We start from the raw sequence: 22548 nt of genomic DNA on the forward strand, positions 1-22548 counted from the left end.
CCCCTCCTCAGAGAATCAGGCGCTCGTGTTCGCCCTGGTCGTGAAGAGTCATGTCGGTAGGGCTGTAGACGTATCGTATCACAGAATGGGACAGACACTCCGCTCCGGAGGTGCCCAGGTGGTGAGACGGAGCGCATCCAGAACACGGCTTCCGGCCCCCTACTCGAATATAACACCGTATACGGAGTACAGGTAGATATGGCGATATTTATGTTTAGAACCACGTAGCTACTGGCCATTAATAACCGCATTCCAATCTGGTAAAAAAGGAATCTCTGGTATCAACAAATCCAAAGATGCAAAGACGCTCTGGTCGGAACTAGCAGTGAACTCAGGAACCCACTCGGGGACGATAGATGTCCCCGGGTCTATTGTGGGCGGGAGGATCTCGGCATCTGAAAAACGCTGGCAAGCCCAGTGCCTCCCACCGCCGGACGGCTGAACCCCGACATCTGCGGTGGCCGTAGATGTTGTCTGGGCTTGCTGTCTCAGCGACCACGCCTGATGTCGAAGCTGATTGAGAAACTTCCATATCCTGCCGTGTCCGTGCTCGTCATGGACCGCCGCCGGATGGCCCTGGAGACTCGGTCCGCGGGGGAAGAGTCCCTCGACCAGAGCCCAGGCGCGGTCTGCCTCGAACCCGCGAGGGCTCGGGTTGCTGCAGAGGCAGCGCAGAACGTAGGCGAGCGCGTACCACTGCGTGTACATGCTGAAGAGCCATGTGAACCGCGACGCAAGGCCCTCCTTCAGCAGCACATGACTACTCTCCAGGCCGTCGCAGGCCAGCTTGAACGAGGGCTTGAGCACGTCTGGCGTCGCATCGTCATCCTGCGCTTCTTTTTGCTTGGATATAGAAATCTCCTCTCGAAGCTGCAGCACGAACTCCATCTTTTTACAGGCCGTGGTGACATGCTGCATCGCAATGCGCGGCAGATTAATCAGTGTCACGGATTTCGACCCGGGCTCGATGCCATATTTCTCTGCCATGTATTGGACTGGATCGTGGATCGTCTTTCTTTTTTCTCGGATATCAAGAAGAGCATCGCCGGAATGCTGCTGTTGCCTGTCGAGGATTGGATGGATCACGCGGCAGGATTCGATCTGGATCAGGAAGAAGGACATCTCCGTCCAGCCGCGCGACTCTGCTGGAAAGTGCGTCATGTCTGGATAGATCTGGTCGTCGTTCACATTCAAGGGCAGCCGCAGCCCCTGGTTCGTGAGATCGATCGTGGGCTGAAATCCTTGGTCCTCCGAAGCACGCGATTCCAGCACACAAAGATGCCACCAGAGGCGAAGACGCATCTCCGACTCAAAGAGACTCAGTTTGAGGGAGGCGCCGTCTCGGTGCAAGCCAATCGACTGGGCGAGCCGGATCACGAGTCCGTTAAGGACCCATACTGGCCGGCCAAGTTCATTTGCGCGCGAGGAAGTCTATAGCAGCCATGGTCAGTTGAATTAATAATGGGATCGATTCCAGGGCAGCCTAGGTCCTCACCACATAAATTGAGAGAGCCTGCAGGCCCGTCACATCAGGTCGGCCCATGAAATCCGGCGTCACAAGAAGCCGGTCCAAGGCTGTCTGGTAGCGTTTCAGAAGGACCGGCTTCTCCCACGATAGGTCAACGGGCTCGTCGCAGTCGTGGTGACAAAGCGCCGTGACGGCGGCATAGTAGATGGAAAATGTCAGTGCCACCATGGAGGGCTGTGCGGACCGGGCGTCCAGAATCGTGGCCACAACAGCAGACTGGATCGTTGGTATGTGCAAGATCTTGAGGACCGGATCGACCGATCTGACGTACACATTCCATAATCGGAGGGCAAGTTGGGCATCGGGATAGACATCCAGCAGATCAGAATCCCTTTCTAGTGGAGCAGAGGCACCTAGCTGCGTAGGAAGTCTGTGATGCGAGGCTGTATTCGCCTTAAAGCGCGAAGTTGTTGTTTCTAGGCCAGGAGGTTGCGTAGGTTTGCTTCTTTCCTCTTGTAACAGTGGTTCGATAGTCGAATTGTTCATTAACAGCTCCCATGTCGATTTGTCTGAAGGCCGGTCGGATGGTTGTTGGCGACTAGTTCTGATAGAATTGGTATTGGCACTAATAGGTTGAGCCTGGGTTGTAATCTCGGGCTCAGCACAACCGCGACCGCGACCACTGCCACCATGGGCTGAAAATCCCGTAGAGACTTCGCTCCTCTCAACCAAGAGCGATAGTAAGCTTTCCAGCCGTTCCAGACGGTTGGAGATGTCTCGGAGAGTACGAGGTTTCTGTGCCGCGTCAGGGTCCCTTGTGTGATACACGCAGGTCATGCCATGTTTTGAACAGTTTGTGCAAGGCATGCCACGGTCACAACGGATCTTTCGCTGGTGGCATCCTTCACAGGACCGTGTCCCTCGACTGGAACTCTGGGGAACCGATTCCCGGAGTAGCGGTGCCGCGTCCTCTTCTTCAACCGAGGCAGCAGATCTTTTTGGTGCTCGACCCATGGTAATTGATGTCTATGCTAAACTGTATTCAGTGCTTAGAAGCCGGAGAAAAAAGCAGAAATTGATTCAAGGAGTACGAGTACAATGCTGGAGATCATGCTGGCAGCAAAGCTTCTCGGCCTCTCGCCGCCGAGAGGCCCGGGATATATAGAGTCGTAGTGAGCCAGGTGGATCCTAGTGCGGGTCTGGTTCCTTCGCACTCGCCCGGTAGCGGCCCACTCGGTCCGTTCGGCGGCGAGAAGTCCGAATTACATGGGACTTTCAGTTGTTTCTGAGTCTGGCATCGCGAGATATACTTGCTAACCGTTTACTCCCTATAGCTCCGTGGCTCCGAGCTGTCTGGGAGTCTGAGATCCCTGCATGCAGAAAATTAGAGCAAATGTACAGCATTTAAAAAAGCACCTATATTATTACTAGGTAGTCCAGCCTGTGAATTCCAGTAGTTACCTGTAGAATCAGCCATCAGACCGACTCAGGTGTACCACGAACAACTCGACTCCAGAAGAGCTTTTCACTTCAGTTCACTGCGCTTTGGCGGAGTTGTCCAGATCCTTTTCGCCTTTTCATCATGTCAGATCCGGAAATGCAGAAAGAGGTCGACAAAAGCGACAGCAGCAAGGCCATCAACGCCACAAGCTGGAGCCTGGGGATGAAGATCTATCATACTGCCATCCCCTGCTTCCTGGCCTTTTTAATGTAGATAGGTCTTGTACAAACGAGTGAGCGCTCCCGCTGACCAAGTCATGATCAACTGCAGAACGTTCTCCGCATCCGTCACGGTCCCTGCCACCTCTGCCCTCATGATCGAGTTCGCCGTCAGCCGCACCGTAGCGATCCTGTCCGAAACCATGTACATGCTGGGGCTGGCCTTTGGGCCCATGATCATGGCGCCTCTGTCCGAGTTTATTGGGCGTCGCTGGCTGTACATTGCAACCTCATCGAGTATCATTGCCTTTGCAGGTGGTGCTGGAGCGGCTCGGAATTTGGCCACTTATTTGGTCTGCCGCTTTCTCTGCGGATGCCTGGGATCAGCGGGAGTCGCCATCGGTGCTGGAACAATCCTCGATGTTTGGGGGATCGGCACCAAGGCGGGAGCCATGGCTAGCCTCCTTTTTATCTGCGGCCCGTTCTTCGGCCCCTCTCTTGGCCCGCTGGTCGGCGCATATATCATGGATGAATACCATGGCGACTGGCGATGGACGCAGTGGGTTGTGGCCTTGATCGGGGCGCCCATCTGGATCTTGATACTCTTCATGAAGGAGACGTCCGATTCGCGGGTCCGGGCTACGGCGAAACACTCGGGTCCTTTCAGTACTGTGCGGCTCGCCTTGTCGATGCTCAAGGCGGCCGTCTTCCGCTCCATGGCCATGCTGACCACGGAGGCCATCGCGTTCTCGCTGACCCTATACACGGGATACGCATACTCTGTAGTCTTTAGCTATTTTGCAAGCGCCACCTACGTCTACACCCTCGACTACGGCTTTGACTCCCGCTCTATTGGTCTCTCCTTCATTAGCGTGCTCATCGGCTATCTTCTGGCTTGTGTCACATACCTTGTGATTGAGAAGACACTCTATGCCCGCGCTGCGCGGCAAGCTCCCAACGGTCATCCAGCCCCAGAACATCGACTGTACAGCGCCATGGCCGGTAGCATATTCTTGCCCATTGGGCTGTTCTGGTATGTTTTCATCTCTTCCCTCCAGAACGTTCCGTTGCGCTAGAAAGCGGTTCTGTGCAGAGCTAACGTTCTTTTTGTGTCCATTGTAGGTACGCATGGGCAGCTCACCCAGGCGGCCACTGGGCAGTAGTAGTAGCGAGTGGCATCCCATTTGGTCTTGGTGCTTTTGTTCTCTTTGTGAGTATTTCATTTCTCCCTTGTGAAAACCTTAAATATTACAAATCTCTAACGAGGCCCCTCTTCATAGCTTTCCTCTATGATATACCTTGTCGAATCATACGGACCTGATGCAGCTGCGTCTGGTATGTTCCTACCCCCCCTTTTTTTGCTTTATATTGCGTTTGTTTTGCGTTTATAGTTTAGAGACTCATTGTGAACAGCTATCGCCGCGAATGGATCCTTTCGATACCTCCTCGGAGCGGTGTTCCCTCTATTCACGATTCAGATGTACGAGAAGCTCGGCGTTCACTGGCCTGGTAGCGTATTTGCCTTTCTGTCATTAGGGCTTCTCCCTATCCCGTGGATCCTCTTTAAATTCGGCCATCAGCTCCGGAAGAATAGTAGATTTATAGCATCGTCACAAGTGGAGGAGTAAGGAGACAGTTGTCTCAAATAATTAGCGATATCTTAGCGTTCATAGTTGTAGATCTTTTTTTTTTTACGTTAGTGGCTATAGGTCAAGCTATAGAAGCTGCTCCACGTCTAAATATAGGATAGGTGCGATGAACCGGGTTCCTATAGTAATAATACGGTGCAGAAACCGGCAGTTTAGGTTTATGTTAGCGGTCGGCCAGGTTGGTAGACAGGCAATCTTGTCACCGGTTAGTAAATATAGTAGCTGAATCCAATCTTATTGCTATGATGACAACTGACTATCTAAGTAAAGGTGAGAGAAAGGACTTTGTTTGTTGCATGCTCTGCAGTTGTAGAAAGGCTGTTTAGACATGATTTCAGCGAAAGGGCTCCATCGTCTTCGATAAGAAGACCCATGTTGCGCCAAATGCCATTTGGCGCAGGGGGGTGACCGATTCTCACAGTAAGGTATAGTAATGAAATTTATAAAAAATCCATTATTTGACAAAGCGAAATCTCTTAATAAGTATTATTTCTATTATTTATGATAATATTTCTTCCCAAAGTCTTGATGCCTCTGAGAAAAAGGCATTGTCTGACCAAATAAATTTTCTTATAACATCAAGCGTTCGTAGACAAGAGCTATCGATCATAGAGAACCTCGTGGTTATATTCGTCCGAAGAAGATCAATATACCTTGATCGAACAAACCCAGAGGAAGCAAATGTACCACCAATATATAGGAGCCAAAGTAGCAAGTCGGAGTTTTCATCCCATATAGCATCTTTTTCAGTCTTTTGAAGTTGATCAAGAAGCTGGGAGGATAAATGGGACTTCATATAACACATCAGCACAATTAATCCATAAAATATCAAACAAGATTACTTACCGGAATAACTAGGGCGCACCAAGTTTGGCAACATAACATAATAGAACATATATATGCCGCAGTATAGCAGCATTTCAGCATGGGAGAAGGCTTTTCTAAATTCACAATCCTCGATTGAATAGAAGCAGTATGGTTGTTTATGTAGACCATGACAAAAGGATCGCCCTTTGTATAGCCCGAACAGTTTCGTATACATTGCAGAGCGTGCAAGTCTTCAAGTATTTCGATAAAACCCTCACTTAACAAGTGTGATATTGTCTCAAAACCCGATGGAAGTTGGTAGAAACTAGGTGTGAATGAGTCTCGTTGCCAGAGTAGTTCCGAGAAGGTAGTGTGGTCAACTATTCGATCAGAACCTGATAAAATTGACGCATTCAAGTCTTGCCTATAATAGTGTTAGGTATTAGTCTTTCCCTTGCCATTGAATATATGATTCACCAGAATATTGCACGCTTAATGCCAACGGTGAGGTAGACACATTGGCTGCGAGAGATTTCGAGTAGTTGTCTCACTGCTGCCATATGAAGTTGGACTTGAGAGGTCATTCCCAGCTGAGCCTTGAGCAAAAGCACTTAGTATTCCTGCAAGCCAAATTCGAGATAGATGCTTACCTCTACACCCACTAGTAGAAGAATGGCTCCAATTGTGGACTCTGATACAGCACCTTTGATGCTGGCCACTTTGTCTCGAATACAGCCGATAACGCAAACCTTGTATCTGAGGCATTCAATGTCCAAATTTCCCTCCGTTACTGCAAACAATAGCGCAAGCATAACTGCATTCGAAAGAGCAGGGTCAGTCAAGCCCGTACGGAAGACAAGATGAAAACTTTGGAATGCGAGCTCCTCTGTGAGACTAAAGACCGGCTCAGAGGCTTTCCTAGCTCTGTCTATGTGGTTTTGTGTTAAGAAACCAAACTGACGTACTTCATGGTGGGTAATTCCTTACTGTTCCCTAAAAGCATCTGCAGCCGTGAGGTGTCCACAGGAAGCGTACCAAACGGGTCGATCGCGCTCGCAGATAAAGATGGTATTAATGTTGGATGCAGTACAAAATGAGGTTCAGTAACTAGCGTATTCCGCTCCTCTTTCAAAACTATTACTCGAAAGTTGTGTCTTGATTCTTGTTCGAGTAACCGTTTGGCCTTGAGTGCTTGCTTGACTGCATGTGACTTAGCCGAGCGATTCGCACCCGGACCCTGTTTACTGTAAGGGCCTTTGATAGAAATGAATTTAAAATCTTCGGCTGACGGTGTTTAGAATTTAGTTACTTCTAGATGAATCAGATTTGTATCGCCTACCATCTGGTTTGAGCGGTTGGGGAACCATAATGTGCAACAGCCGCCAATCAAAGGTACCCCGTTCTGGCCTAGGTCGTAAAGGGCGTATAGTAACAAGACGTGTCAACTGCGCTTCGCTTCTCTTCTCTTGCTCTTGCATCAGTCTGTATAGACTTGCTAGATGGATCTAGGGGCTGAGGCTTGGGAAAATACATTCATGTAATCAGTTGCGATGCTTATAAATCACGATGCTCTACGATGGCGCCAGCCCCACTATACTCTTTGGGATACACCTCATTGCCCGATTTGGAAGTACCTCAATCTCAATGGGCATCTCAGTCCTGCAATTGGAAATACGCTGAATTGTTTACTGAAACCGAAACCCGCCAATTCAGAATATCAAATACGCATATGGCTATCTCTGGCATCCTGTTTCTCTATAGATGAGAACTATAAAGCCGCAGATGCTACCTATCCGAAATGTTTATGCCTCTAGAAAAGACCACCGCTAAACAAGCATCTCAAACTCGAATTCTTCTCGACAATGGATAAATCCAATCTTTTCACACCATTGAAAATCGGCAATGTCATCGTGAAGCATCGAATAGGGATGGCCCCCTTAACTCGCCTCCGTGCAACAGACGATCGTGTTCCTCAGCCACTTATGGCCGAGTACTACAGCCAGCGAGCTGCTGTGCCAGGTACCTTACTGATTAGTGAGGGCACATTGATTTCGCATGAATCTTCTGGTGGATTTGCCAATGCACCTGGCATATGGAACGACAAACAGATTGAAGGCTGGCGAACAGTCACCGATAAAGTCCATGACAAAGGAAGCTTTATCTTCTGCCAGATCTTTGCCATGGGGCGTGCTGCAGATGAGGAGCTATCTAAAAAGGAAGGGGTTGAGATTTTTGGTCCCAGCCCTATTCCAATGGATGAAATAGCGCCAGTGCCACGCTCTATGACACTCGAAGAGATTAAGAAGACAGTCCAAGATTTCGCAACAGCTGCACAAAATGCGATGCTTGCAGGCTTTGACGGTGTGGAAGTTCATGGTGCAAACGGCTACCTAATTGATCAATTCAATCAGGATAATAGCAATCAGCGTCATGATGAGTACGGCGGGAGTGTCGAAAATAGATCCCGCTTCATAGACGAAGTTATGAAAGCTGTCGTCGCTGCGATAGGGCCAGAACGAGTCGGTCTTCGCCTTAGCCCCTGGAGCGTATTTCAGGGAATGAAAATGACGAATCCAATTCCGCAATTTTCAGACATCATCAACAGGGCCAGTAGACTGAATCTGGCTTATCTTCACCTGGTTGAATCTCGCATATCTGGCAGCAATGATTATGAAGGCTCCGAAACACTGGAGTTTGCTTATAACCTCTGGAATAAACCGCTTCTCATAGCTGGTGGGTTCAAATTGGACGATGCCGAGAAGCTAGTCAATAAGTATCCGCACAAAGATATTGTTGTCATATATGGGAGATACTTTATTGCAAACCCAGATCTGGTGTATAGGGTCAAAGAAGGATTGCAATTTACTGAGTACAAACGCGAGACGTTCTATACGGTCAAGGATGCGTTAGGATATATTGATTATCCATTTAGCGCACAGTATCTTGAAAGCCTGAATGCTGAGGCTTCTCCAGCATAATACAAAAGAAAGTCAAGCCACTATGCAGGGGGCATCAACATTTTTTGTATTCTATCATCAATGAGTCGTTCCGAACTTTTTAACTGAGAAACGCTGTGCTTGCCAAATGAAAAAGTTTGGCAGCAGCAACAAGAAGTCCGCCTACAGGCCCTACAGCAAGCAGGACATCGTGACTGCCGGGAGCGCGATTTAATTTTGCTGATCTAACTCCCCTTTTACTTTCTATAGCCTCTTCATAGATAATTGTTTCTATTTTTATAATTATTCAAAGTCGCGGAGTTTTAATAAACTGTCCCTGGATATAGTAAAGAATATTATTAACTGTCTAAGAACTATCAGTTGCATCCTATAACTTGTGTAAAATCTTATCACCCGCTGGTTCCACTTTCAGTTACTAGTGAATATAAGATGAAGGGTGAGATACTAGTAGAATTGAAGTCGATGAATGGTGTCTTTCTCATTGAGAAAGGATCAAGCCCCAGATCTCCTCAGCTTACTTTGGGACTGTTGCCATATACGGAAAAGCAATGTGAAAAGCAATCTCAATCTCGTCTAATTAAGCAGCGACGCTGTCAGCATTCAGTGTACTCAAGACGAAAGCAAACATGTAAGTTTAGCAAATAAACAGATATACGAACCTCGCATTCCGGCAATAGCTTCAAAAGAAGTGGCAAAATTGTTCATTGTCGCGATGATATCCTCCAACCCATGCCGGAGCTCGTCAATGAGGCGCTCTGTATCCACGGACAAGTCGCCTGCTGATATTCGTGGGGCATGGGGTGTGGCATGAACTTTATAGAATTGCATTAGCAAGACGTAACTGGCTTGCATTGCGCAACATGTACAAGTCGGCATCGCTCGAGGGCTGATCACTCCACCAGATATTCTGGGAATAGGCAATCTTTGTAACTGCCTTGCAATTGTTAGAGCAGATGCTACGCAAATTTCGGTCGACTGATCGTATGTGAAAGGAGGCGACTGGAGCATGGAATAAGCGGCCATACTTGCTCCCGTATCGCTGGCAGTACTGGCAGAAGCATTGAGAGTATTCGGGGTCGTGAGATCGCAATGATTCTCGCTGAAGAGTGGAGTGTCCGAGAAGGCTTGCAATCGATGAAGACGAATTCTTGTGCTGTAGTATTTGGGAATAAGTTCAAGTTCTACATAAATTTGGAGGTAAGAGTTAAAAGTACCTGGATAATCTGATCCGCGCAAGTCGTCGCATTACTTCTGCCGTCGTAGACTCGTAGGCAGGTTCAAGTTCCATTGAACTTGAGACAGGAACATAGTTTTCTGCCCGTGCGGAGACCTGAACTACCCACTTATCGAGTATTTTCATCTGCTCGAAAATACTGGACATATCTGCATGCGAATGTAGATGTTCACTATAGCTGGAAGTGAACTTGACACTTGCGACGCCGATTCGCAGGGCTTCGAGGAAAATCAACCATGCCTGAGACCTCAAGGTTAGTTTGCGGTGTATAAGTGCTAATACAAAAATTTACCTCTGGATCAGATTCTAACCGTGGGTACGGAGTTGTGAATTGGCTGTCATCATCCACGTTTAAACAGGCCTATCGAAGTTAAAAACCGGCCTAGTTCAAAGGTGTAATTGTTTACAACACTGACACTTTGTCGAACCACTGAGCAAATATGAGCACAGAAATACTACTCGTCTGTTAGCGTTTTGATATTTATCTAGATGTAGGAATTACAAACCGTCATCCACCAGGTTCTTCTCTTAGCTTCTGAAAACGCGTCGTTTTCAAGACCCATGCGGTGGAGAGACATATTTTTTGCTATTATCAATGCTTGGCTTGCTCGAGCCGTCATCTTGAGTAAATTGGCACGCTCTGTGTGTTCATAGTTGCTCAATACAAGCAGTGCTAAGATACTCTCCAGCTCCACCGGCGTTTGTGGATGCAATGGATCACGCGTTATTGATAGCTTCCCAACTGCGGTCATGGAGCCTACATGGTGATCCGAGATAAAGTCAAGGAATTCCGAATCTGCGTCGATACGTTGAAGGGCTGCCTGAGCAAATTTTTGAGCTAGAGCTTTTCGAAACGAGACACATGCACCAGAGGTACAGTTTGTCTCCTGTGGTAAAGGAATAAGAGCAAGTATGGCAGAGAGCGCAAGACTGAGGGGGGAGATTGATTGATGTGAGATTTGTTTTTCTGCAGCCGCAAGAGGCCATTGGATAGGACAATCGAGAATTGGGCGAGATTTCAGTGGAGGGAGTATCGGAAAATACTGGTGGATAAATATGTAATATGCGTTCAATCTTTTCTTTGTCAGCCCAAATCAAAGGCAAAATCATCACTGGAGCCTATTGGGCAGTCTCACTCACATCGCTTGTTCGCTATCATATACCCTCGCACAATGGTCAACGATCGTTTCCGTTGTTGAGAGTGTTTCGCTTTTCGCATATAATTGCTGCTGCTCTTCAATGGCTTCGGGGCGTTTCAGGCCGGCACCTGGGAAAATGAGGTGTTCGATACTCTCAAGAGTGAGTACTGCTGGGGTGGATTAGTTACCATTCGAAAAAGTTATCAACAGGCGGGGATGACAGACGCTGGGCTGAAGGAGATCTCGACGCCTCGCTCTCGTTGACGTGTTTTCTCTGAACGGGCCTCTTTCGTGAGCCGCCCCTTTTACTAGGAACATAAGAGCAATCCCGATCTCTAATCTTACACTAAAATAAGAGAAGCCATATTAGAAACCAAATCAATACTGGAAACGTTGCTGTGAGTATTGTTATATAGCTTACGTTGTGGCATGGTTGTTCACCATCACAACGTGTTCTCGATGCGCGACTGTGGCCTATTAGAAACAATCTCAAGAGGAGAAGGGTTAATGCATGTACCAATGCAGACATGCCACCTTTGCCGGGGGCAGTGGCATCTTCTTCCCTACTCTTTTTACTTGGGACATGGTGTAGTGATGGATCAATTGGCAGGGAGGAGACAAAAAAAAACCTTGCTCTCCAACAGGTCGTTGCCGTTTTGCACCAATCATGAAATGTATCTGCGTAATATTCACGACCGAGCTGGGACTAATGCCAGCATATCTATGGGTCGTCGGGTGTTTCGCAATGGCCGATCCAAACACCGCGGGGTTTGGTGTTCTTGTACTGTCCTAGTTAACAACTCAACCAACCATCTGACTAATTAAGGTGGCAAAGAAGAGTGCCGCAAGCTGAGCGGGCGGGAATACAAAGGCAATAGCACACGCTTTTGTCTACTGAGAAGGCTTCTGGCCGGAGATCCTTTTTGCGGAGAACATTTCTTCATACGCAGTAGTCGGCAGCGGCCGGCGGAGCCGAAGCGGCCGGGCCGGGGATTGATCTACTCGGTGTTTGATCCGGTGACTCAGCAAATACTCCTCATTGGCTCTCAGATACTCAGGCGTAATTTTTCTTATACGAAGTATGGCATTCCTTGGCCTACTGTGGAGCGCAAAATGTCTTCTAGTATAGCAAAATCTATAGTTTCCTGTTTAAGGTGAGCAAACAGGGCTGAGAATTGGTGAGCCGCTGTTCCACTTAGTCAGGAACAGCGCCCTGCCGGTAGCCAACGATATAATAAGCAGTCCTAATACTACATGGGTATTTATATATTGGGGACCTGTAAGTCTATGTCAGTAAAATCTTGATACCTTTTGGCACAGCATTCCATCGTTCACCTCATCCTACCGCTACTTTCGAGACGGTCCTTTATCTCGGAAGAGATACCACCATGGACACCACTGTGAGGAGGGCATCCTCTGCTGTTAATAGAACAAGCATTCTACCTGACCCAGGACACGTCACAGAAGGCGTCACCGCCTCCTCGACAACTCTATCATCACCACAGAACGGAATCGCCATAAATCCTACAGCTAATGCTCCCCAAAGCGAAACGGAAAAAATAGAGATCAATCTGCCTCCGTTGCAAAATCGCGAGAAGAATATTTGGATCGTTGTTCGCGCATTCACTCCAGCGTAAGTCTGCTCATCGCATCTTTCCTCTCCCCTTGTGTCTTGGCTGGTCATTTTAAGGGCGAGTTAAGATTGAACCTCCCGAGCTGTGGTGTTCTATGGGGAAAGCCTCTGATAAAACTTACAGATGGTTTACGATCAACATGGGTACTGGAATTGTTTCGATCCTCCTTCATAATCTTCCATACAATGGCGCCTGGCTACATTATATCTCCATCATCTTCTTTGTTCTCAACCTTGCGCTATTTGTTCTCTTTACCTTTATATCCGCTCTTCGATACTTGATATACCCGGGGCTTTTCATGACCATGATCAGGCACCCCGCCGTACCTCTCCTTTTGGGAGCATTTCCAATTGCTCTCTCTACAATTGTTGAAATGATTGTTTTAGTCTGTGTCCCCGCATGGGGTAGCTGGGCGATTACTCTAGTTAGTCCCAGTGACAAAACCATCACAAGACTTCATTGCTAATCAACTTTTCTTAACAGGCATGGACATTGTGGTGGATTGACGCTGCTATATCGATCATAATAACTTACGCGATACCATTCGTCATGTAAGCGACGCCCATTATAAACTCTTTACAAGGCTGGTATGAAGTTCGTTATTCTAATGGCATTGACAGTATGAATACTCACGATATCAAGTTGGCGGCGCTTTCTGCAACTTGGCTTCTTCCTATTGCTTCAGCTATTGTCGCGTCTGCAATCGGTGCAATTGTTGCCGAGGTGTTGGAAAACGAACAGCATGCTCTATGGACTCTCATAACGTCATACTTCCTCTGGGGTACCGCAATGCCTCTGTCCCTCACCTGCATGGTAATCTTTTACCAGCGGCTTTCAATGCATAATCTGCCACCCCCCGAGGCCATTGTCTCCATGTTTTTGCCCGTTGCACCTCTAGGTCAAGGCGGATACGCCATCATGCAGCTGGGAAAAGTCTCAGCAGAAATTTTTCCTAAAACCGGCACCCTTGGGAAGATGGGCACCCACTCTGGAGAAATACTGTACGTGACAGGCTGGATAATTGGCTTTATTATGTGGGCAAACGGCCTGGCATGGATCTTCTTTGCTCTGGCCAGCATTAGCCGGCGCAAGTTTCCCTTCAACATTGGTTGGTGGGGATTTACTTTCCCACCCGGCGTCTGGGCTGGGGCAACAATTGCGATTGGACAGGAAATGCCATCAAGATTCTTCAATGTCTTGGGGACAGTAAGTTACATCTTTCCATTGTAATTATTTCTATTTGGCATCTTGTTGCCTCGACTCCTCGTTGTAAAAAATGTAAAACAGGTACTAACGATTTATCAACTAGATTGCGTCGGTCATAGTAACGCTGCTATGGATCATTGTCGCTATTGGCACGATAAGGAAAGTTATAGATGGTAAAATATTCATGGCACCAGATTTTGAACAATGGAAGAAGAAGAAGAGCCAAGCCTTGGAAGTGGCGTAAGAAGTCGGTGGTGCGAAATTCGACGGCGTTAGCTTGTGGCCATGTTGAATAACAGCAATTGCTACTATGACAAAACCTCTATAGGAATAATTCAGTCTTGCCTAAGAAATAGATATCACGGGTTCATTGTTTGCAGGGGGTCAGTATATATGAATGGTCTTTAGGATAGAGACAGGCAGCCAGTCATGAGACATAATTTAATGAAGTAATATCAATACATGTACTATCAGTAATGTCCTAGATCTTTACTTCGCCATCTTCAACACGCTTTAGAACTGGGTAGATGTTCTCGGGTTGAACTCTATCCCAGAGGCCCCCTTTCCCAGAGCTCTGCAATATCTTGTCTTGCTGACGGAACCAGTCTTCTGCGCTTTTGATTCTGTTTGGATGAATCTCATCTAGAAGAGCATAGTCTATCTTGAAGAGGTCATGCTTAAAAGCATTCCAAAACCCAGAAAAGTTTTGTTTCACAGTCATACTACTCGGATCGTTTGGATCAGTGTTAGAGCCCACTGGGCGGTTTCCAATGACCGACAAGGCTCCATTAGTCCAGTACACATCCAGTGATACATCAACGTATTGTGCTTGATGGCCTGTAGCATTCTCAAATGCAGTGGCCAGGTCTTTGAAACTGATATGTTCTATCGCAGTTACGAGGTTCAGGCCGTTGGCACGCTCAGGGTTATCGAATTGCCAGCGGACATAGTGACCACAATCCTCGAGAGAACCTAGCGGTATTGGACCATTGCCTTGTGGAACACGCCATTTGAGAGTATCATTCTCGATGGTGGGTGTCATGGGCGTGTAAGAACCAATGGTCATATCGATATATGGACCAACAGCAAAAAGACTCGCGCCCATTCTATCTTTGTTGTCGATATTCTGGAAGAGAATCCATTCTCCAATTCTCCCTTTCCCGTTCATATGTCCGACTCGAAACTTGGAGTCGTAGCCTCCCGCTTTGAGTACATAGGGGATGTGGCCATAGACGAAGAATTTGATGCCTTCTTCGATAGCAATCTCATACGTGCGAATGGCCCAGTACATCTCGGCTTTCTCGCCCGTATTAAAGCCGTCGATGTTGACAAAAGCTCCATCGCAGCCGCGAAAGCCGTCACGAAGAGTTTGTTCATTTTCGAGTGTGCCTTGGAGTAACTCCACATTGCCGAGGGCGAGAAGCTCATTGGCGCGGCGAGACGAAGGATTCCGAGTTAGAATTCGAACGTGATATTTCTTGTCGCTCACAAGTGCTTTGACGATAGGAACCCCTTGAACTCCTGTGCCACCAATCATGAAGATTTTGGAGACATGTTGCGAGGCCATTGTGAGCTTTAGAAGAATATGGCGTAGAAAATGGAAGTACTGTGTGGATGAGTGTGGAATGTTGATGGCAGTCTCTCGTGAAATGGTGTATTTATATATAAACTAGATGTATGTCTGTTCCATTTTTACCAATAATTGTTTATAGGCTTATCAAGCAGAAACGGCATCTTAACTGGCACTTATCCATCTCCTGGTGGCTGCATCCATACCAAGGCATACACAACTAACCTGATACAGCCTATGTAGTTTCAATGAGAACTAGATTTGCTCAAAGCGCTAACTGTCAATGGTAATTTTGTGTAAGCAGACTAGTCATATGCATTATCATTTGTCTGAGACGCCGTTTACGTGGCATCTATGCTACAGAAAATCTGCTTTTGAGACCGTTGTGGATGACTAAGTCGCGATCGGCATTTTTTGTATTACTGATCAGCATTTAGATATTACTGATCAACATCTCGATGACCCCTTTCTTTGTCGTGAAAAAGCCAAGTACGATTTCATCCTTGGCCATCCTTCAAGGTGTTTAGTAATTATGGACGAAATATGAACACGTAGATGCCTCAGTATTATCTGGTTTCGACTGGTACATGTACCTACCCGAACGAAGAGCTACTTCTTCAGGCTGTTTTTTTTGAACGTAGTTCACTAATCGTTAGCTGTATATGTCGTCGCAATCCTCTGGGTATACCTCTGAACATTCCTAGCCGCAGACCATAACACCAAGATTACTCTTCATTAGATTCTGGAAGCTTCTTTCATGTAATGTATAATTCATGACGCTGCACTGGGCTTGATACAGTTTAAACATAAGAGATTGCTTTTGGACAAAGCAATAACATTTTAGAGCGAGATATATCCTGAGATTCTATTTTCAAGGGCTGGCGAACATACTATCGATACATAGACTTGTATTGCAGCCCCTGATTCCGAAAAGTTCTGTATCCAAAGATATGGCCTTCAATGCCCTCACTAAGTAGCTCTGGCTAAATTGGATATGGCACGTATAAAAGCTATCCAAGTATAAAATCGTGCTAGACCTTTTCGATGCCTTCGGAGGCCTCATAAAAGACTATTGCGGAAAAATGACGAAAAGTGTGTATTAATTGATGGCATATGCGTCAAATGGATTGAAATGCATAGTTCAAGAGACGGAAACTCCGGAAATACTAGCGAATACTACCGAGATAGTCTGACCATCTTGATGCTTAGACCCAACTTATTTGTTCAGTGAACCATAACTTATGCAACAGCGAAATTTCCCTGTCCAATTAACTAAAGTCAACTTTTACATACATGCTGCTAAACAGTGATTCATATCCAAGCAAGGACCCCCACCAGTAACCTTATAAAGCCAACGAATCCAGTCTAATTGGCATTATAGTCGGGCTATGAAGCCTAATATTAGCTCATCTTGCATTCACTACTTCCATACTTGTTGAAGAAAGTCCTCTACGTCAGCAAGCAAAACTTCTGGCTTCTCCATAGCGGCAAAATGACCACCACTCTCATGCTGGCGATAGAACTCAAGAGTTCCAGTCGTTTCAGCCCAAGCTTGAGGGATTGGGGCAAGTTCCTTCGGGAAGAAAGAGTATCCGAAATGCTTTTTGATATACCACTCAGGCTTCTCGTGAGCTCCAATCACGCCGGGTGTAAATAGCTATCAAATCGGTCAGAAGCTGCTCAATAAGTCTTCAAAGCGGAATCTATTTACCTGTCGATACGGGTAGATGGATCGTGGGAATGTCTCCGTCAACCAGTACAGGGTAACTGAAGCAAGAATCTCGTCAAGTGGCGGATCCTCATCGGTCCAGGCAAGAAACTTTTCACCAATCCTAATAAATCTATTAGCTGCCTTGCATCTTGAAATAGATTGTCAATGAGTTACATACCATGCAAGAAGCGCAATCGGGTTTGAAGCAAGTACAAGACCAATAGTGCTAGGTTTGGTTGCATGTTGAAGAGCATATGAAGAACCGAGTTTCAAGAAGGTATCGGCTCGCTTCAGTCCCTCCTTCTCAACATCACTAATCTGACTATCTTTGATACCCTCTGGCTCGGGCATGATGCAAAAGTTTACTGAATCAGAAGTTAGCATCGTATCTCCTTAACGTGCTCTAGTTTATGGCCTACTATGAACGGCCTTGACTGTGTCAAAAGTTGCAGCCATAACACGCGAAACTTTGCTGCCAATATCTCCTCCTTGAACTGCGTACCCATTGCCGAATCCCAGCTCAATCATCAATGTGTTCATAATGCTGGCAATGTTCTGAAGTTGAAAATCTCGTGCGAGCGGTGGGGGCGAGGAAAAAGCATAGCCAGGCAGAGAAGGAACAATGACGTGGTACGGCAGCGTCTCTGGGGTGTAGCGCTGGGTCAGGATCTCCAAAATGGAATAGAATTCCAAAAAGTTACCTGGCCAGCCGTGCAAGCACAAAAGTGGGATTGCATCGGGCTTTTGAGAGAACAGTGCCATGAAATGGATGTTGAAAACATCTCCGCCCTCCTTGATAGGGAGAGTGAAGTTGGGGAAGCTGTTGATGCGATCCTCACATTTGCGCCTACATAGTATACTGTGTCAGCCATGAAACAATCCGCAGGAGTTGTATGTGAGCTTACCAGTCCCATTTCTCCCATTCTACTTTGGCTTGGACTAGCCAGTCTCGGCTAATACCGAATTGGCCGTCTGTCATTTCATTTTCGTATGTCTTTGGTCCAATTTTGGATAGCTTTAATAGAGTTTTGAAGTCGCTAAGCTGTTGCTCTGGTACTGACACAGTAAAGGGAGCTGGAGTGGACTTTCTATTGGCAGGGAGGATTGCAAAAGAAGCCATTTTTATTAGCTTTGTAGCTTGGTGTATAGTCTCAGAAATATGTTCTTTGTTGTTGGCTTGAGGTTGTATTGATTGGTGATTGGAATTGATGTCTGATAGAATCCTCAGATGGTGGAGAGTCCAGGCTATCTTATAGTTTTCATCTTGTATCTATTTTCTTATATCTCAAAACTTGTTACAATGTTAATTGAGTTTCTTCTCTTGCATAGAGCTTCACAAAAGGGACATTCTCTCCATCTCAAAGCTACCCCGAAACCTTGATTCCATTCCCCGGTATGCCTATCGTGGCGTCTCACCTAACTGTCATTATGCCAAATACGGAAATACCATCCGCCTCCGGGAGACCATTCCGAACAGTTTTTTATGAAAGGGATCGCCTGACGTCATTCTTGTATTGAAATGCAAACTTCCCAAGAAAGGTAGACTCCAGACTAGGGCATTGTATAAAAGGCCTGAAATACCATTGAACTAGTCTGGAGAACAAAGATCATTATCAGCTGCCTGATATTCTGGTGATTTGGGGGGCATGCAGTGATACTATTACGAATATTAGCTTCACTGAGGAGAAGATTTGACGGTGAAATAGATATGACACATATTGAGCATGTTTATGTGGCAGTATAATATTAATTTCAAGCAATTATTCCGTATACAGCAGCCCGCTATTAAACAAAAGATAAATCATCACCCTTAACTCCAGTCATAACTTACAAACCCTCCATACAGATAGAGAGGGAGGCTGGCATAATCGATTCTCCTAAATTGTCCGCTACGAGTTATACTCGCGCTTCCTCGGATTTTTCATCCGTGAGCTAAGACGTAATGCTTCGTTTTCCTTCTCGAGAATGATGACCCTCTCTCGTAGGCTCTGAAGAGAATGAATTACGTCTCCCTGTCCACTGGCGCTCGTATCTTCCTCTGATAATTTGCCTGACGCTAGCTGGGAAGATGAACTTTCAGTATCGTCAGACTTAGTCATATCTTTCTTCAACCTGATGCTTCTGCGAGCCTCTAGATTTGGCTTAGGCTCCTCGGATTCGGCTGTGTATTTTTGGACGAGTTCATGGGCAGGTTTGTGATGAATATTGCTTGGTTTCTTGTCTTCAAATGATGGTGGCTGAACATTCCATCCCCTCTTCGTGCAGGCATCGCAGTAGAATTCCTTCTGCCTCTCTGGCACCTTCGGGACAACACAATTTTGGTGATACGACCGGCAGCATGTATCGCAATGCAACATGCTGCCAGGCTTGCGACAGGTATAGCATAACGGATTGTGTGGTGATCCGCTCTCTATGAAGCATTAGATACTAAGTTTTTTTTTCTCCCTCTTTTAAATATGCGAATAACGACCGTCGTTAGGGTGTAGATGATGCAAGCTCAACTGCTCTAAATGGGGACAAAGTCGTGAGGACAAACATTACAAATTAAGGAGATTGTGACCAAAGAAATTCTGCATTGGCATTCGCTCGCAGTGGAGGAAGTAAAAGTAGAATAAAATAGAAATGTAGTAATACTCACTCTTCCACGCGTGGTATATAATTTTCTGCTCATTCATGGTCAAAACAGTCCCCGGCGCAGCATAGGTAGAGATTCTGTACCCGGCGATGACGGGATATCTGCTGCTCTCAGCGGTGGACGTTCGCCGTCTTTTGGCTTGTGAGTTAGGAGATTCTGCCATGGCGCCTCTCTGAGAAGAAGCAAAATGGATCAGATACGATAGCGAGATTCAGGACCCGTACATGAATCAATCTGCAGCAAACAGCACGGAGGATTGACAGGCCAGACTCAACATGACCCAGCAGGCATCACTCAAAAATGGATGTGGAGGCAAGAGAACCGTGAGATTCCGCGTTGGGGAGATTTGCCTAAACAGGCATAAGACGGATTGTTTAGCCAAAAGCAGCAACGTCATCCTACCGACATTAGGCCGCTCAGCTCAGAGTGAGTGAAAGAGCTTCATCAAACCCAATTTGAGCATTTCCCTCTTCTGTCCTTGTGTGGCATGGATAAAGCTGTTACGGCTCGCAAACTCTTGATTCCGTACATATCCTGAGCTTGATTTGTTACCTCAATGGGTAACATCCTCCACCGGCCGCCACCAACACCACGCACGGCCGCCGTTGCTAGCTGAGAGAGGGGCATATACATGTAGATTGACTGCTATATGCACCAGTAACCATTGACTGCGAACGGCAATGTCCCCCGGATCAGCGTGTCAACGGTGTAGGCAGCGGCACATCAAGGTACGTCGATTTCTGGCGTCTCCCCTATTGTTTGCTTTGCGACGATGGCCCTAACTGATGGCATCAGTGTGATGCGACAAGGCCCAGCTGCAAGCAGTGTGTGTCTGCTAAGCACGAGTGTCCGGGATACCCTGAGGACTGGAAATTCATCAACAATGGCGCCAAGCTGCCTCGCAAGCGACAGAAGAGGCAGTCCATCCGAGACGCCAAGACGCATACTGCAAAGGCATCTGCTGGTCTGGCTGTGAAAGTCACCGAGATGAGTGAAGATGCTGTCATAGAGATCCGTCGCAACAACACGGCGTCAACTGGCCAAAGGCTAGAACCATTGGACATCCCCCCGTTGGATTTCCCTAAAGCTTCTGAAACCACCCTGCAGAGCCTGGACTCGTCTATGCCGCTTCAGGTCGAATTAAATTTCGATCTCGGCGATAACAATGTCAACGACGCAGGCGTTGCTGGCCTGCAGCCCGCTCACTTCGGAGCTCCTATACCCCCTTCTGAGGCATCCCCGGAATTGATGTCTTCTGGATCAACTGGCGAGTTTGAGATGGGGCTTGCTGCTCTAGCCTCGGAGTTCATGCTTGAGAGCGAGCAGGAGATCGTCTTCCTCCTCCGACACTATACGGATAACTTGGCTCCGTGGTATGTCCCCGCCCCTTGCCGCTGACCGCATCAAACTCTCTAATAGGCAATATTAGGCTAGACATATTTGGAGACAAATGCTTCTTCCAGACTTGTGTCCCTCGCCTTATTGGGACTCATCCCATAGTAAAATACGCGATAGCCGCGCTCGCTGCTAAGCATCTGAGCAATGTGGGCGGCTTCCGAGCCACCAATTGCGGCCCGATGAGTACCTTGGCCCTGACAGAGCTTTATCCTAGCGCAGGCAATGTTGACTGGGCATTCAAAGCTGCCAACTATTACCACCAAGCAGCTACAAACTCGCAGCACCCGTCCCCGCTTTACAGTGCTGAAGCTAGTTCGATCCTGACGGATGTTGCGATGGCAAGTAATGCCATCTTGACCGTTTATGAAATGATTGACTCAAATTATGATGAATTTTATACGTAAGTACCTGCTTTACGTCTTCCAGTAGATTACAAGAGTTGCCATCTTGATTTCATTTGACACGTGCATTCCACAAAAGTGGTCATTACCATCTCGATATTTTCCATATTGTTCACGCTACATGAAAGATTGCCGCTCTATATATTTTCCCACTCTTGGGAAGCAGCTAGCGAGTCTAACATCGACTTAGGCGGATCCGAGAGATAAAGAGCCAGCTAATAAGACACCCTAACGATGGTTCAATATCACAACCGATATTTGCACCCTTTAAATTTCACGGCAACCCTGTAGCTTTGGCTAGCTACTGGCACTGCATGCCCCACGATCTGTTAAACTCATATGATCAAAAACGGAAACCACTACTAGATTGTGAAACTCTGTATAATCGGGCGGGGGGCTCCGACGATGGCTTCAGTCTCGATGAGCCTCCATCCATCACTAAGGCACCCTGGGTGCAGTTATTCATGTTGATAGCCCAAATTATTGACAAGTTTACCGCTGCCCCTAGCCATGGTGATCGGGGGACCAAGGATGTGGACCGCAATAGCAGCTGGGACTATCTCTGGGACGCCCTGGATCGATGGCACGCCCAACTCGATCTGCACTTCGAACCTTATTCCTATTACAAGCTTTCTAGTCATCTAACACTTTCACAAGGCCTAGTGGAGCCAGTATTCGACGAAATACTCTTCCCATCGGCGGTATCCGCAGCTACTCTGTCCTACTATCACTTTGCTCGCATTCTTTTACTCCTAGCTAAGCCGACCGACCAATCAAACCCCCAAGCTATGTTACTTTACTACCGAGAGATATTGACGGATATAGAGGACCACTGTATTAAGATATGCGGAATTGCGGCTGCGCGGCCAGGTCCTGCCGCTCGGATTCACTCAGTTCAGCCGCTCTTCTTAGCAGGGCAATGCTTAGTGGAGCCTCGACTACGGACAGCTGTTGCACAGCTCCTACAAGATGTTGAGGCCGACACAGGATGGCCAACGGCAGGCCATATAAGCAGGCTTCACCAAGGGTGGAACAGGAACGCTCGGACTGGTTGAAGGTTTAGTGAGCAGGTTCTCTGTG

The 22548-nt window shown here is 47.1% G+C and overlaps 11 protein-coding genes across 11 annotated transcripts; 5 read left to right on the plus strand and 6 right to left on the minus strand.

Moving 5' to 3' along the window:
* Positions 1-234: 234 nt before the first annotated feature.
* Positions 235-2404, minus strand: TRIVIDRAFT_123893 (uncharacterized protein; the record flags this gene model as incomplete). The annotated part of the gene is made up of 2 exons (XM_014096999.1): positions 235-1431; positions 1496-2404. Coding segments are annotated over 2 exons (2106 nt in total), but the record flags the coding sequence as incomplete, so codon positions are not given.
* A 661-nt stretch (positions 2405-3065) lies between these two features.
* On the plus strand, positions 3066-4755 carry TRIVIDRAFT_47413 (uncharacterized protein; the record flags this gene model as incomplete). The annotated part of the gene is made up of 5 exons (XM_014097000.1): positions 3066-3178; positions 3240-4160; positions 4250-4337; positions 4408-4462; positions 4541-4755. The coding sequence occupies 5 exons, from the start codon at positions 3066-3068 to the stop codon at positions 4753-4755; spliced, it is 1392 nt and encodes a 463-aa protein (XP_013952475.1).
* A 520-nt stretch (positions 4756-5275) lies between these two features.
* TRIVIDRAFT_47366 (uncharacterized protein) lies at positions 5276-6865 on the minus strand (the record flags this gene model as incomplete). The annotated part of the gene is made up of 5 exons (XM_014097001.1): positions 5276-5566; positions 5623-6007; positions 6061-6179; positions 6234-6511; positions 6571-6865. Coding segments are annotated over 5 exons (1368 nt in total), but the record flags the coding sequence as incomplete, so codon positions are not given.
* Positions 6866-7445: 580 nt separating this feature from the next.
* On the plus strand, positions 7446-8561 carry TRIVIDRAFT_47320 (uncharacterized protein; the record flags this gene model as incomplete). Its single annotated transcript, XM_014097002.1, has 1 exon — positions 7446-8561. The coding sequence occupies one exon, from the start codon at positions 7446-7448 to the stop codon at positions 8559-8561; it is 1116 nt and encodes a 371-aa protein (XP_013952477.1).
* Positions 8562-9054: 493 nt separating this feature from the next.
* Positions 9055-10352, minus strand: TRIVIDRAFT_47540 (uncharacterized protein; the record flags this gene model as incomplete). The annotated part of the gene is made up of 6 exons (XM_014097003.1): positions 9055-9113; positions 9200-9693; positions 9755-10014; positions 10067-10135; positions 10191-10229; positions 10281-10352. The coding sequence occupies 6 exons, from the start codon at positions 10350-10352 to the stop codon at positions 9055-9057; spliced, it is 993 nt and encodes a 330-aa protein (XP_013952478.1).
* A 1943-nt stretch (positions 10353-12295) lies between these two features.
* On the plus strand, positions 12296-12550 carry TRIVIDRAFT_47410 (uncharacterized protein; the record flags this gene model as incomplete). Its single annotated transcript, XM_014097004.1, has 1 exon — positions 12296-12550. A coding segment is annotated over one exon (255 nt), but the record flags the coding sequence as incomplete, so codon positions are not given.
* A 91-nt stretch (positions 12551-12641) lies between these two features.
* TRIVIDRAFT_158830 (uncharacterized protein) lies at positions 12642-13997 on the plus strand (the record flags this gene model as incomplete). The annotated part of the gene is made up of 4 exons (XM_014097005.1): positions 12642-12971; positions 13031-13098; positions 13168-13753; positions 13857-13997. The coding sequence occupies 4 exons, from the start codon at positions 12642-12644 to the stop codon at positions 13995-13997; spliced, it is 1125 nt and encodes a 374-aa protein (XP_013952480.1).
* A 237-nt stretch (positions 13998-14234) lies between these two features.
* On the minus strand, positions 14235-15320 carry TRIVIDRAFT_204444 (uncharacterized protein; the record flags this gene model as incomplete). Its single annotated transcript, XM_014097006.1, has 1 exon — positions 14235-15320. One exon carries the CDS (start codon positions 15318-15320, stop codon positions 14235-14237), a length of 1086 nt encoding a protein of 361 aa, XP_013952481.1.
* A 1423-nt stretch (positions 15321-16743) lies between these two features.
* On the minus strand, positions 16744-18154 carry TRIVIDRAFT_47640 (uncharacterized protein; the record flags this gene model as incomplete). The annotated part of the gene is made up of 5 exons (XM_014097007.1): positions 16744-16980; positions 17035-17155; positions 17213-17399; positions 17454-17881; positions 17940-18154. The coding sequence occupies 5 exons, from the start codon at positions 18152-18154 to the stop codon at positions 16744-16746; spliced, it is 1188 nt and encodes a 395-aa protein (XP_013952482.1).
* A 610-nt stretch (positions 18155-18764) lies between these two features.
* TRIVIDRAFT_111712 (uncharacterized protein) lies at positions 18765-19962 on the minus strand (the record flags this gene model as incomplete). Its single annotated transcript, XM_014097008.1, has 2 exons — positions 18765-19444; positions 19673-19962. The coding sequence occupies 2 exons, from the start codon at positions 19830-19832 to the stop codon at positions 18924-18926; spliced, it is 681 nt and encodes a 226-aa protein (XP_013952483.1).
* A 387-nt stretch (positions 19963-20349) lies between these two features.
* TRIVIDRAFT_225598 (uncharacterized protein) lies at positions 20350-22523 on the plus strand (the record flags this gene model as incomplete). Its single annotated transcript, XM_014097009.1, has 4 exons — positions 20350-20397; positions 20465-21042; positions 21099-21467; positions 21659-22523. 4 exons carry the CDS (start codon positions 20350-20352, stop codon positions 22521-22523), a joined length of 1860 nt encoding a protein of 619 aa, XP_013952484.1.
* Positions 22524-22548: the final 25 nt, after the last annotated feature.

This window comes from Trichoderma virens (assembly GCF_000170995.1).
Source record: "Trichoderma virens Gv29-8 chromosome Unknown TRIVIscaffold_86, whole genome shotgun sequence".
NCBI lineage: Eukaryota > Fungi > Ascomycota > Sordariomycetes > Hypocreales > Hypocreaceae > Trichoderma > Trichoderma virens.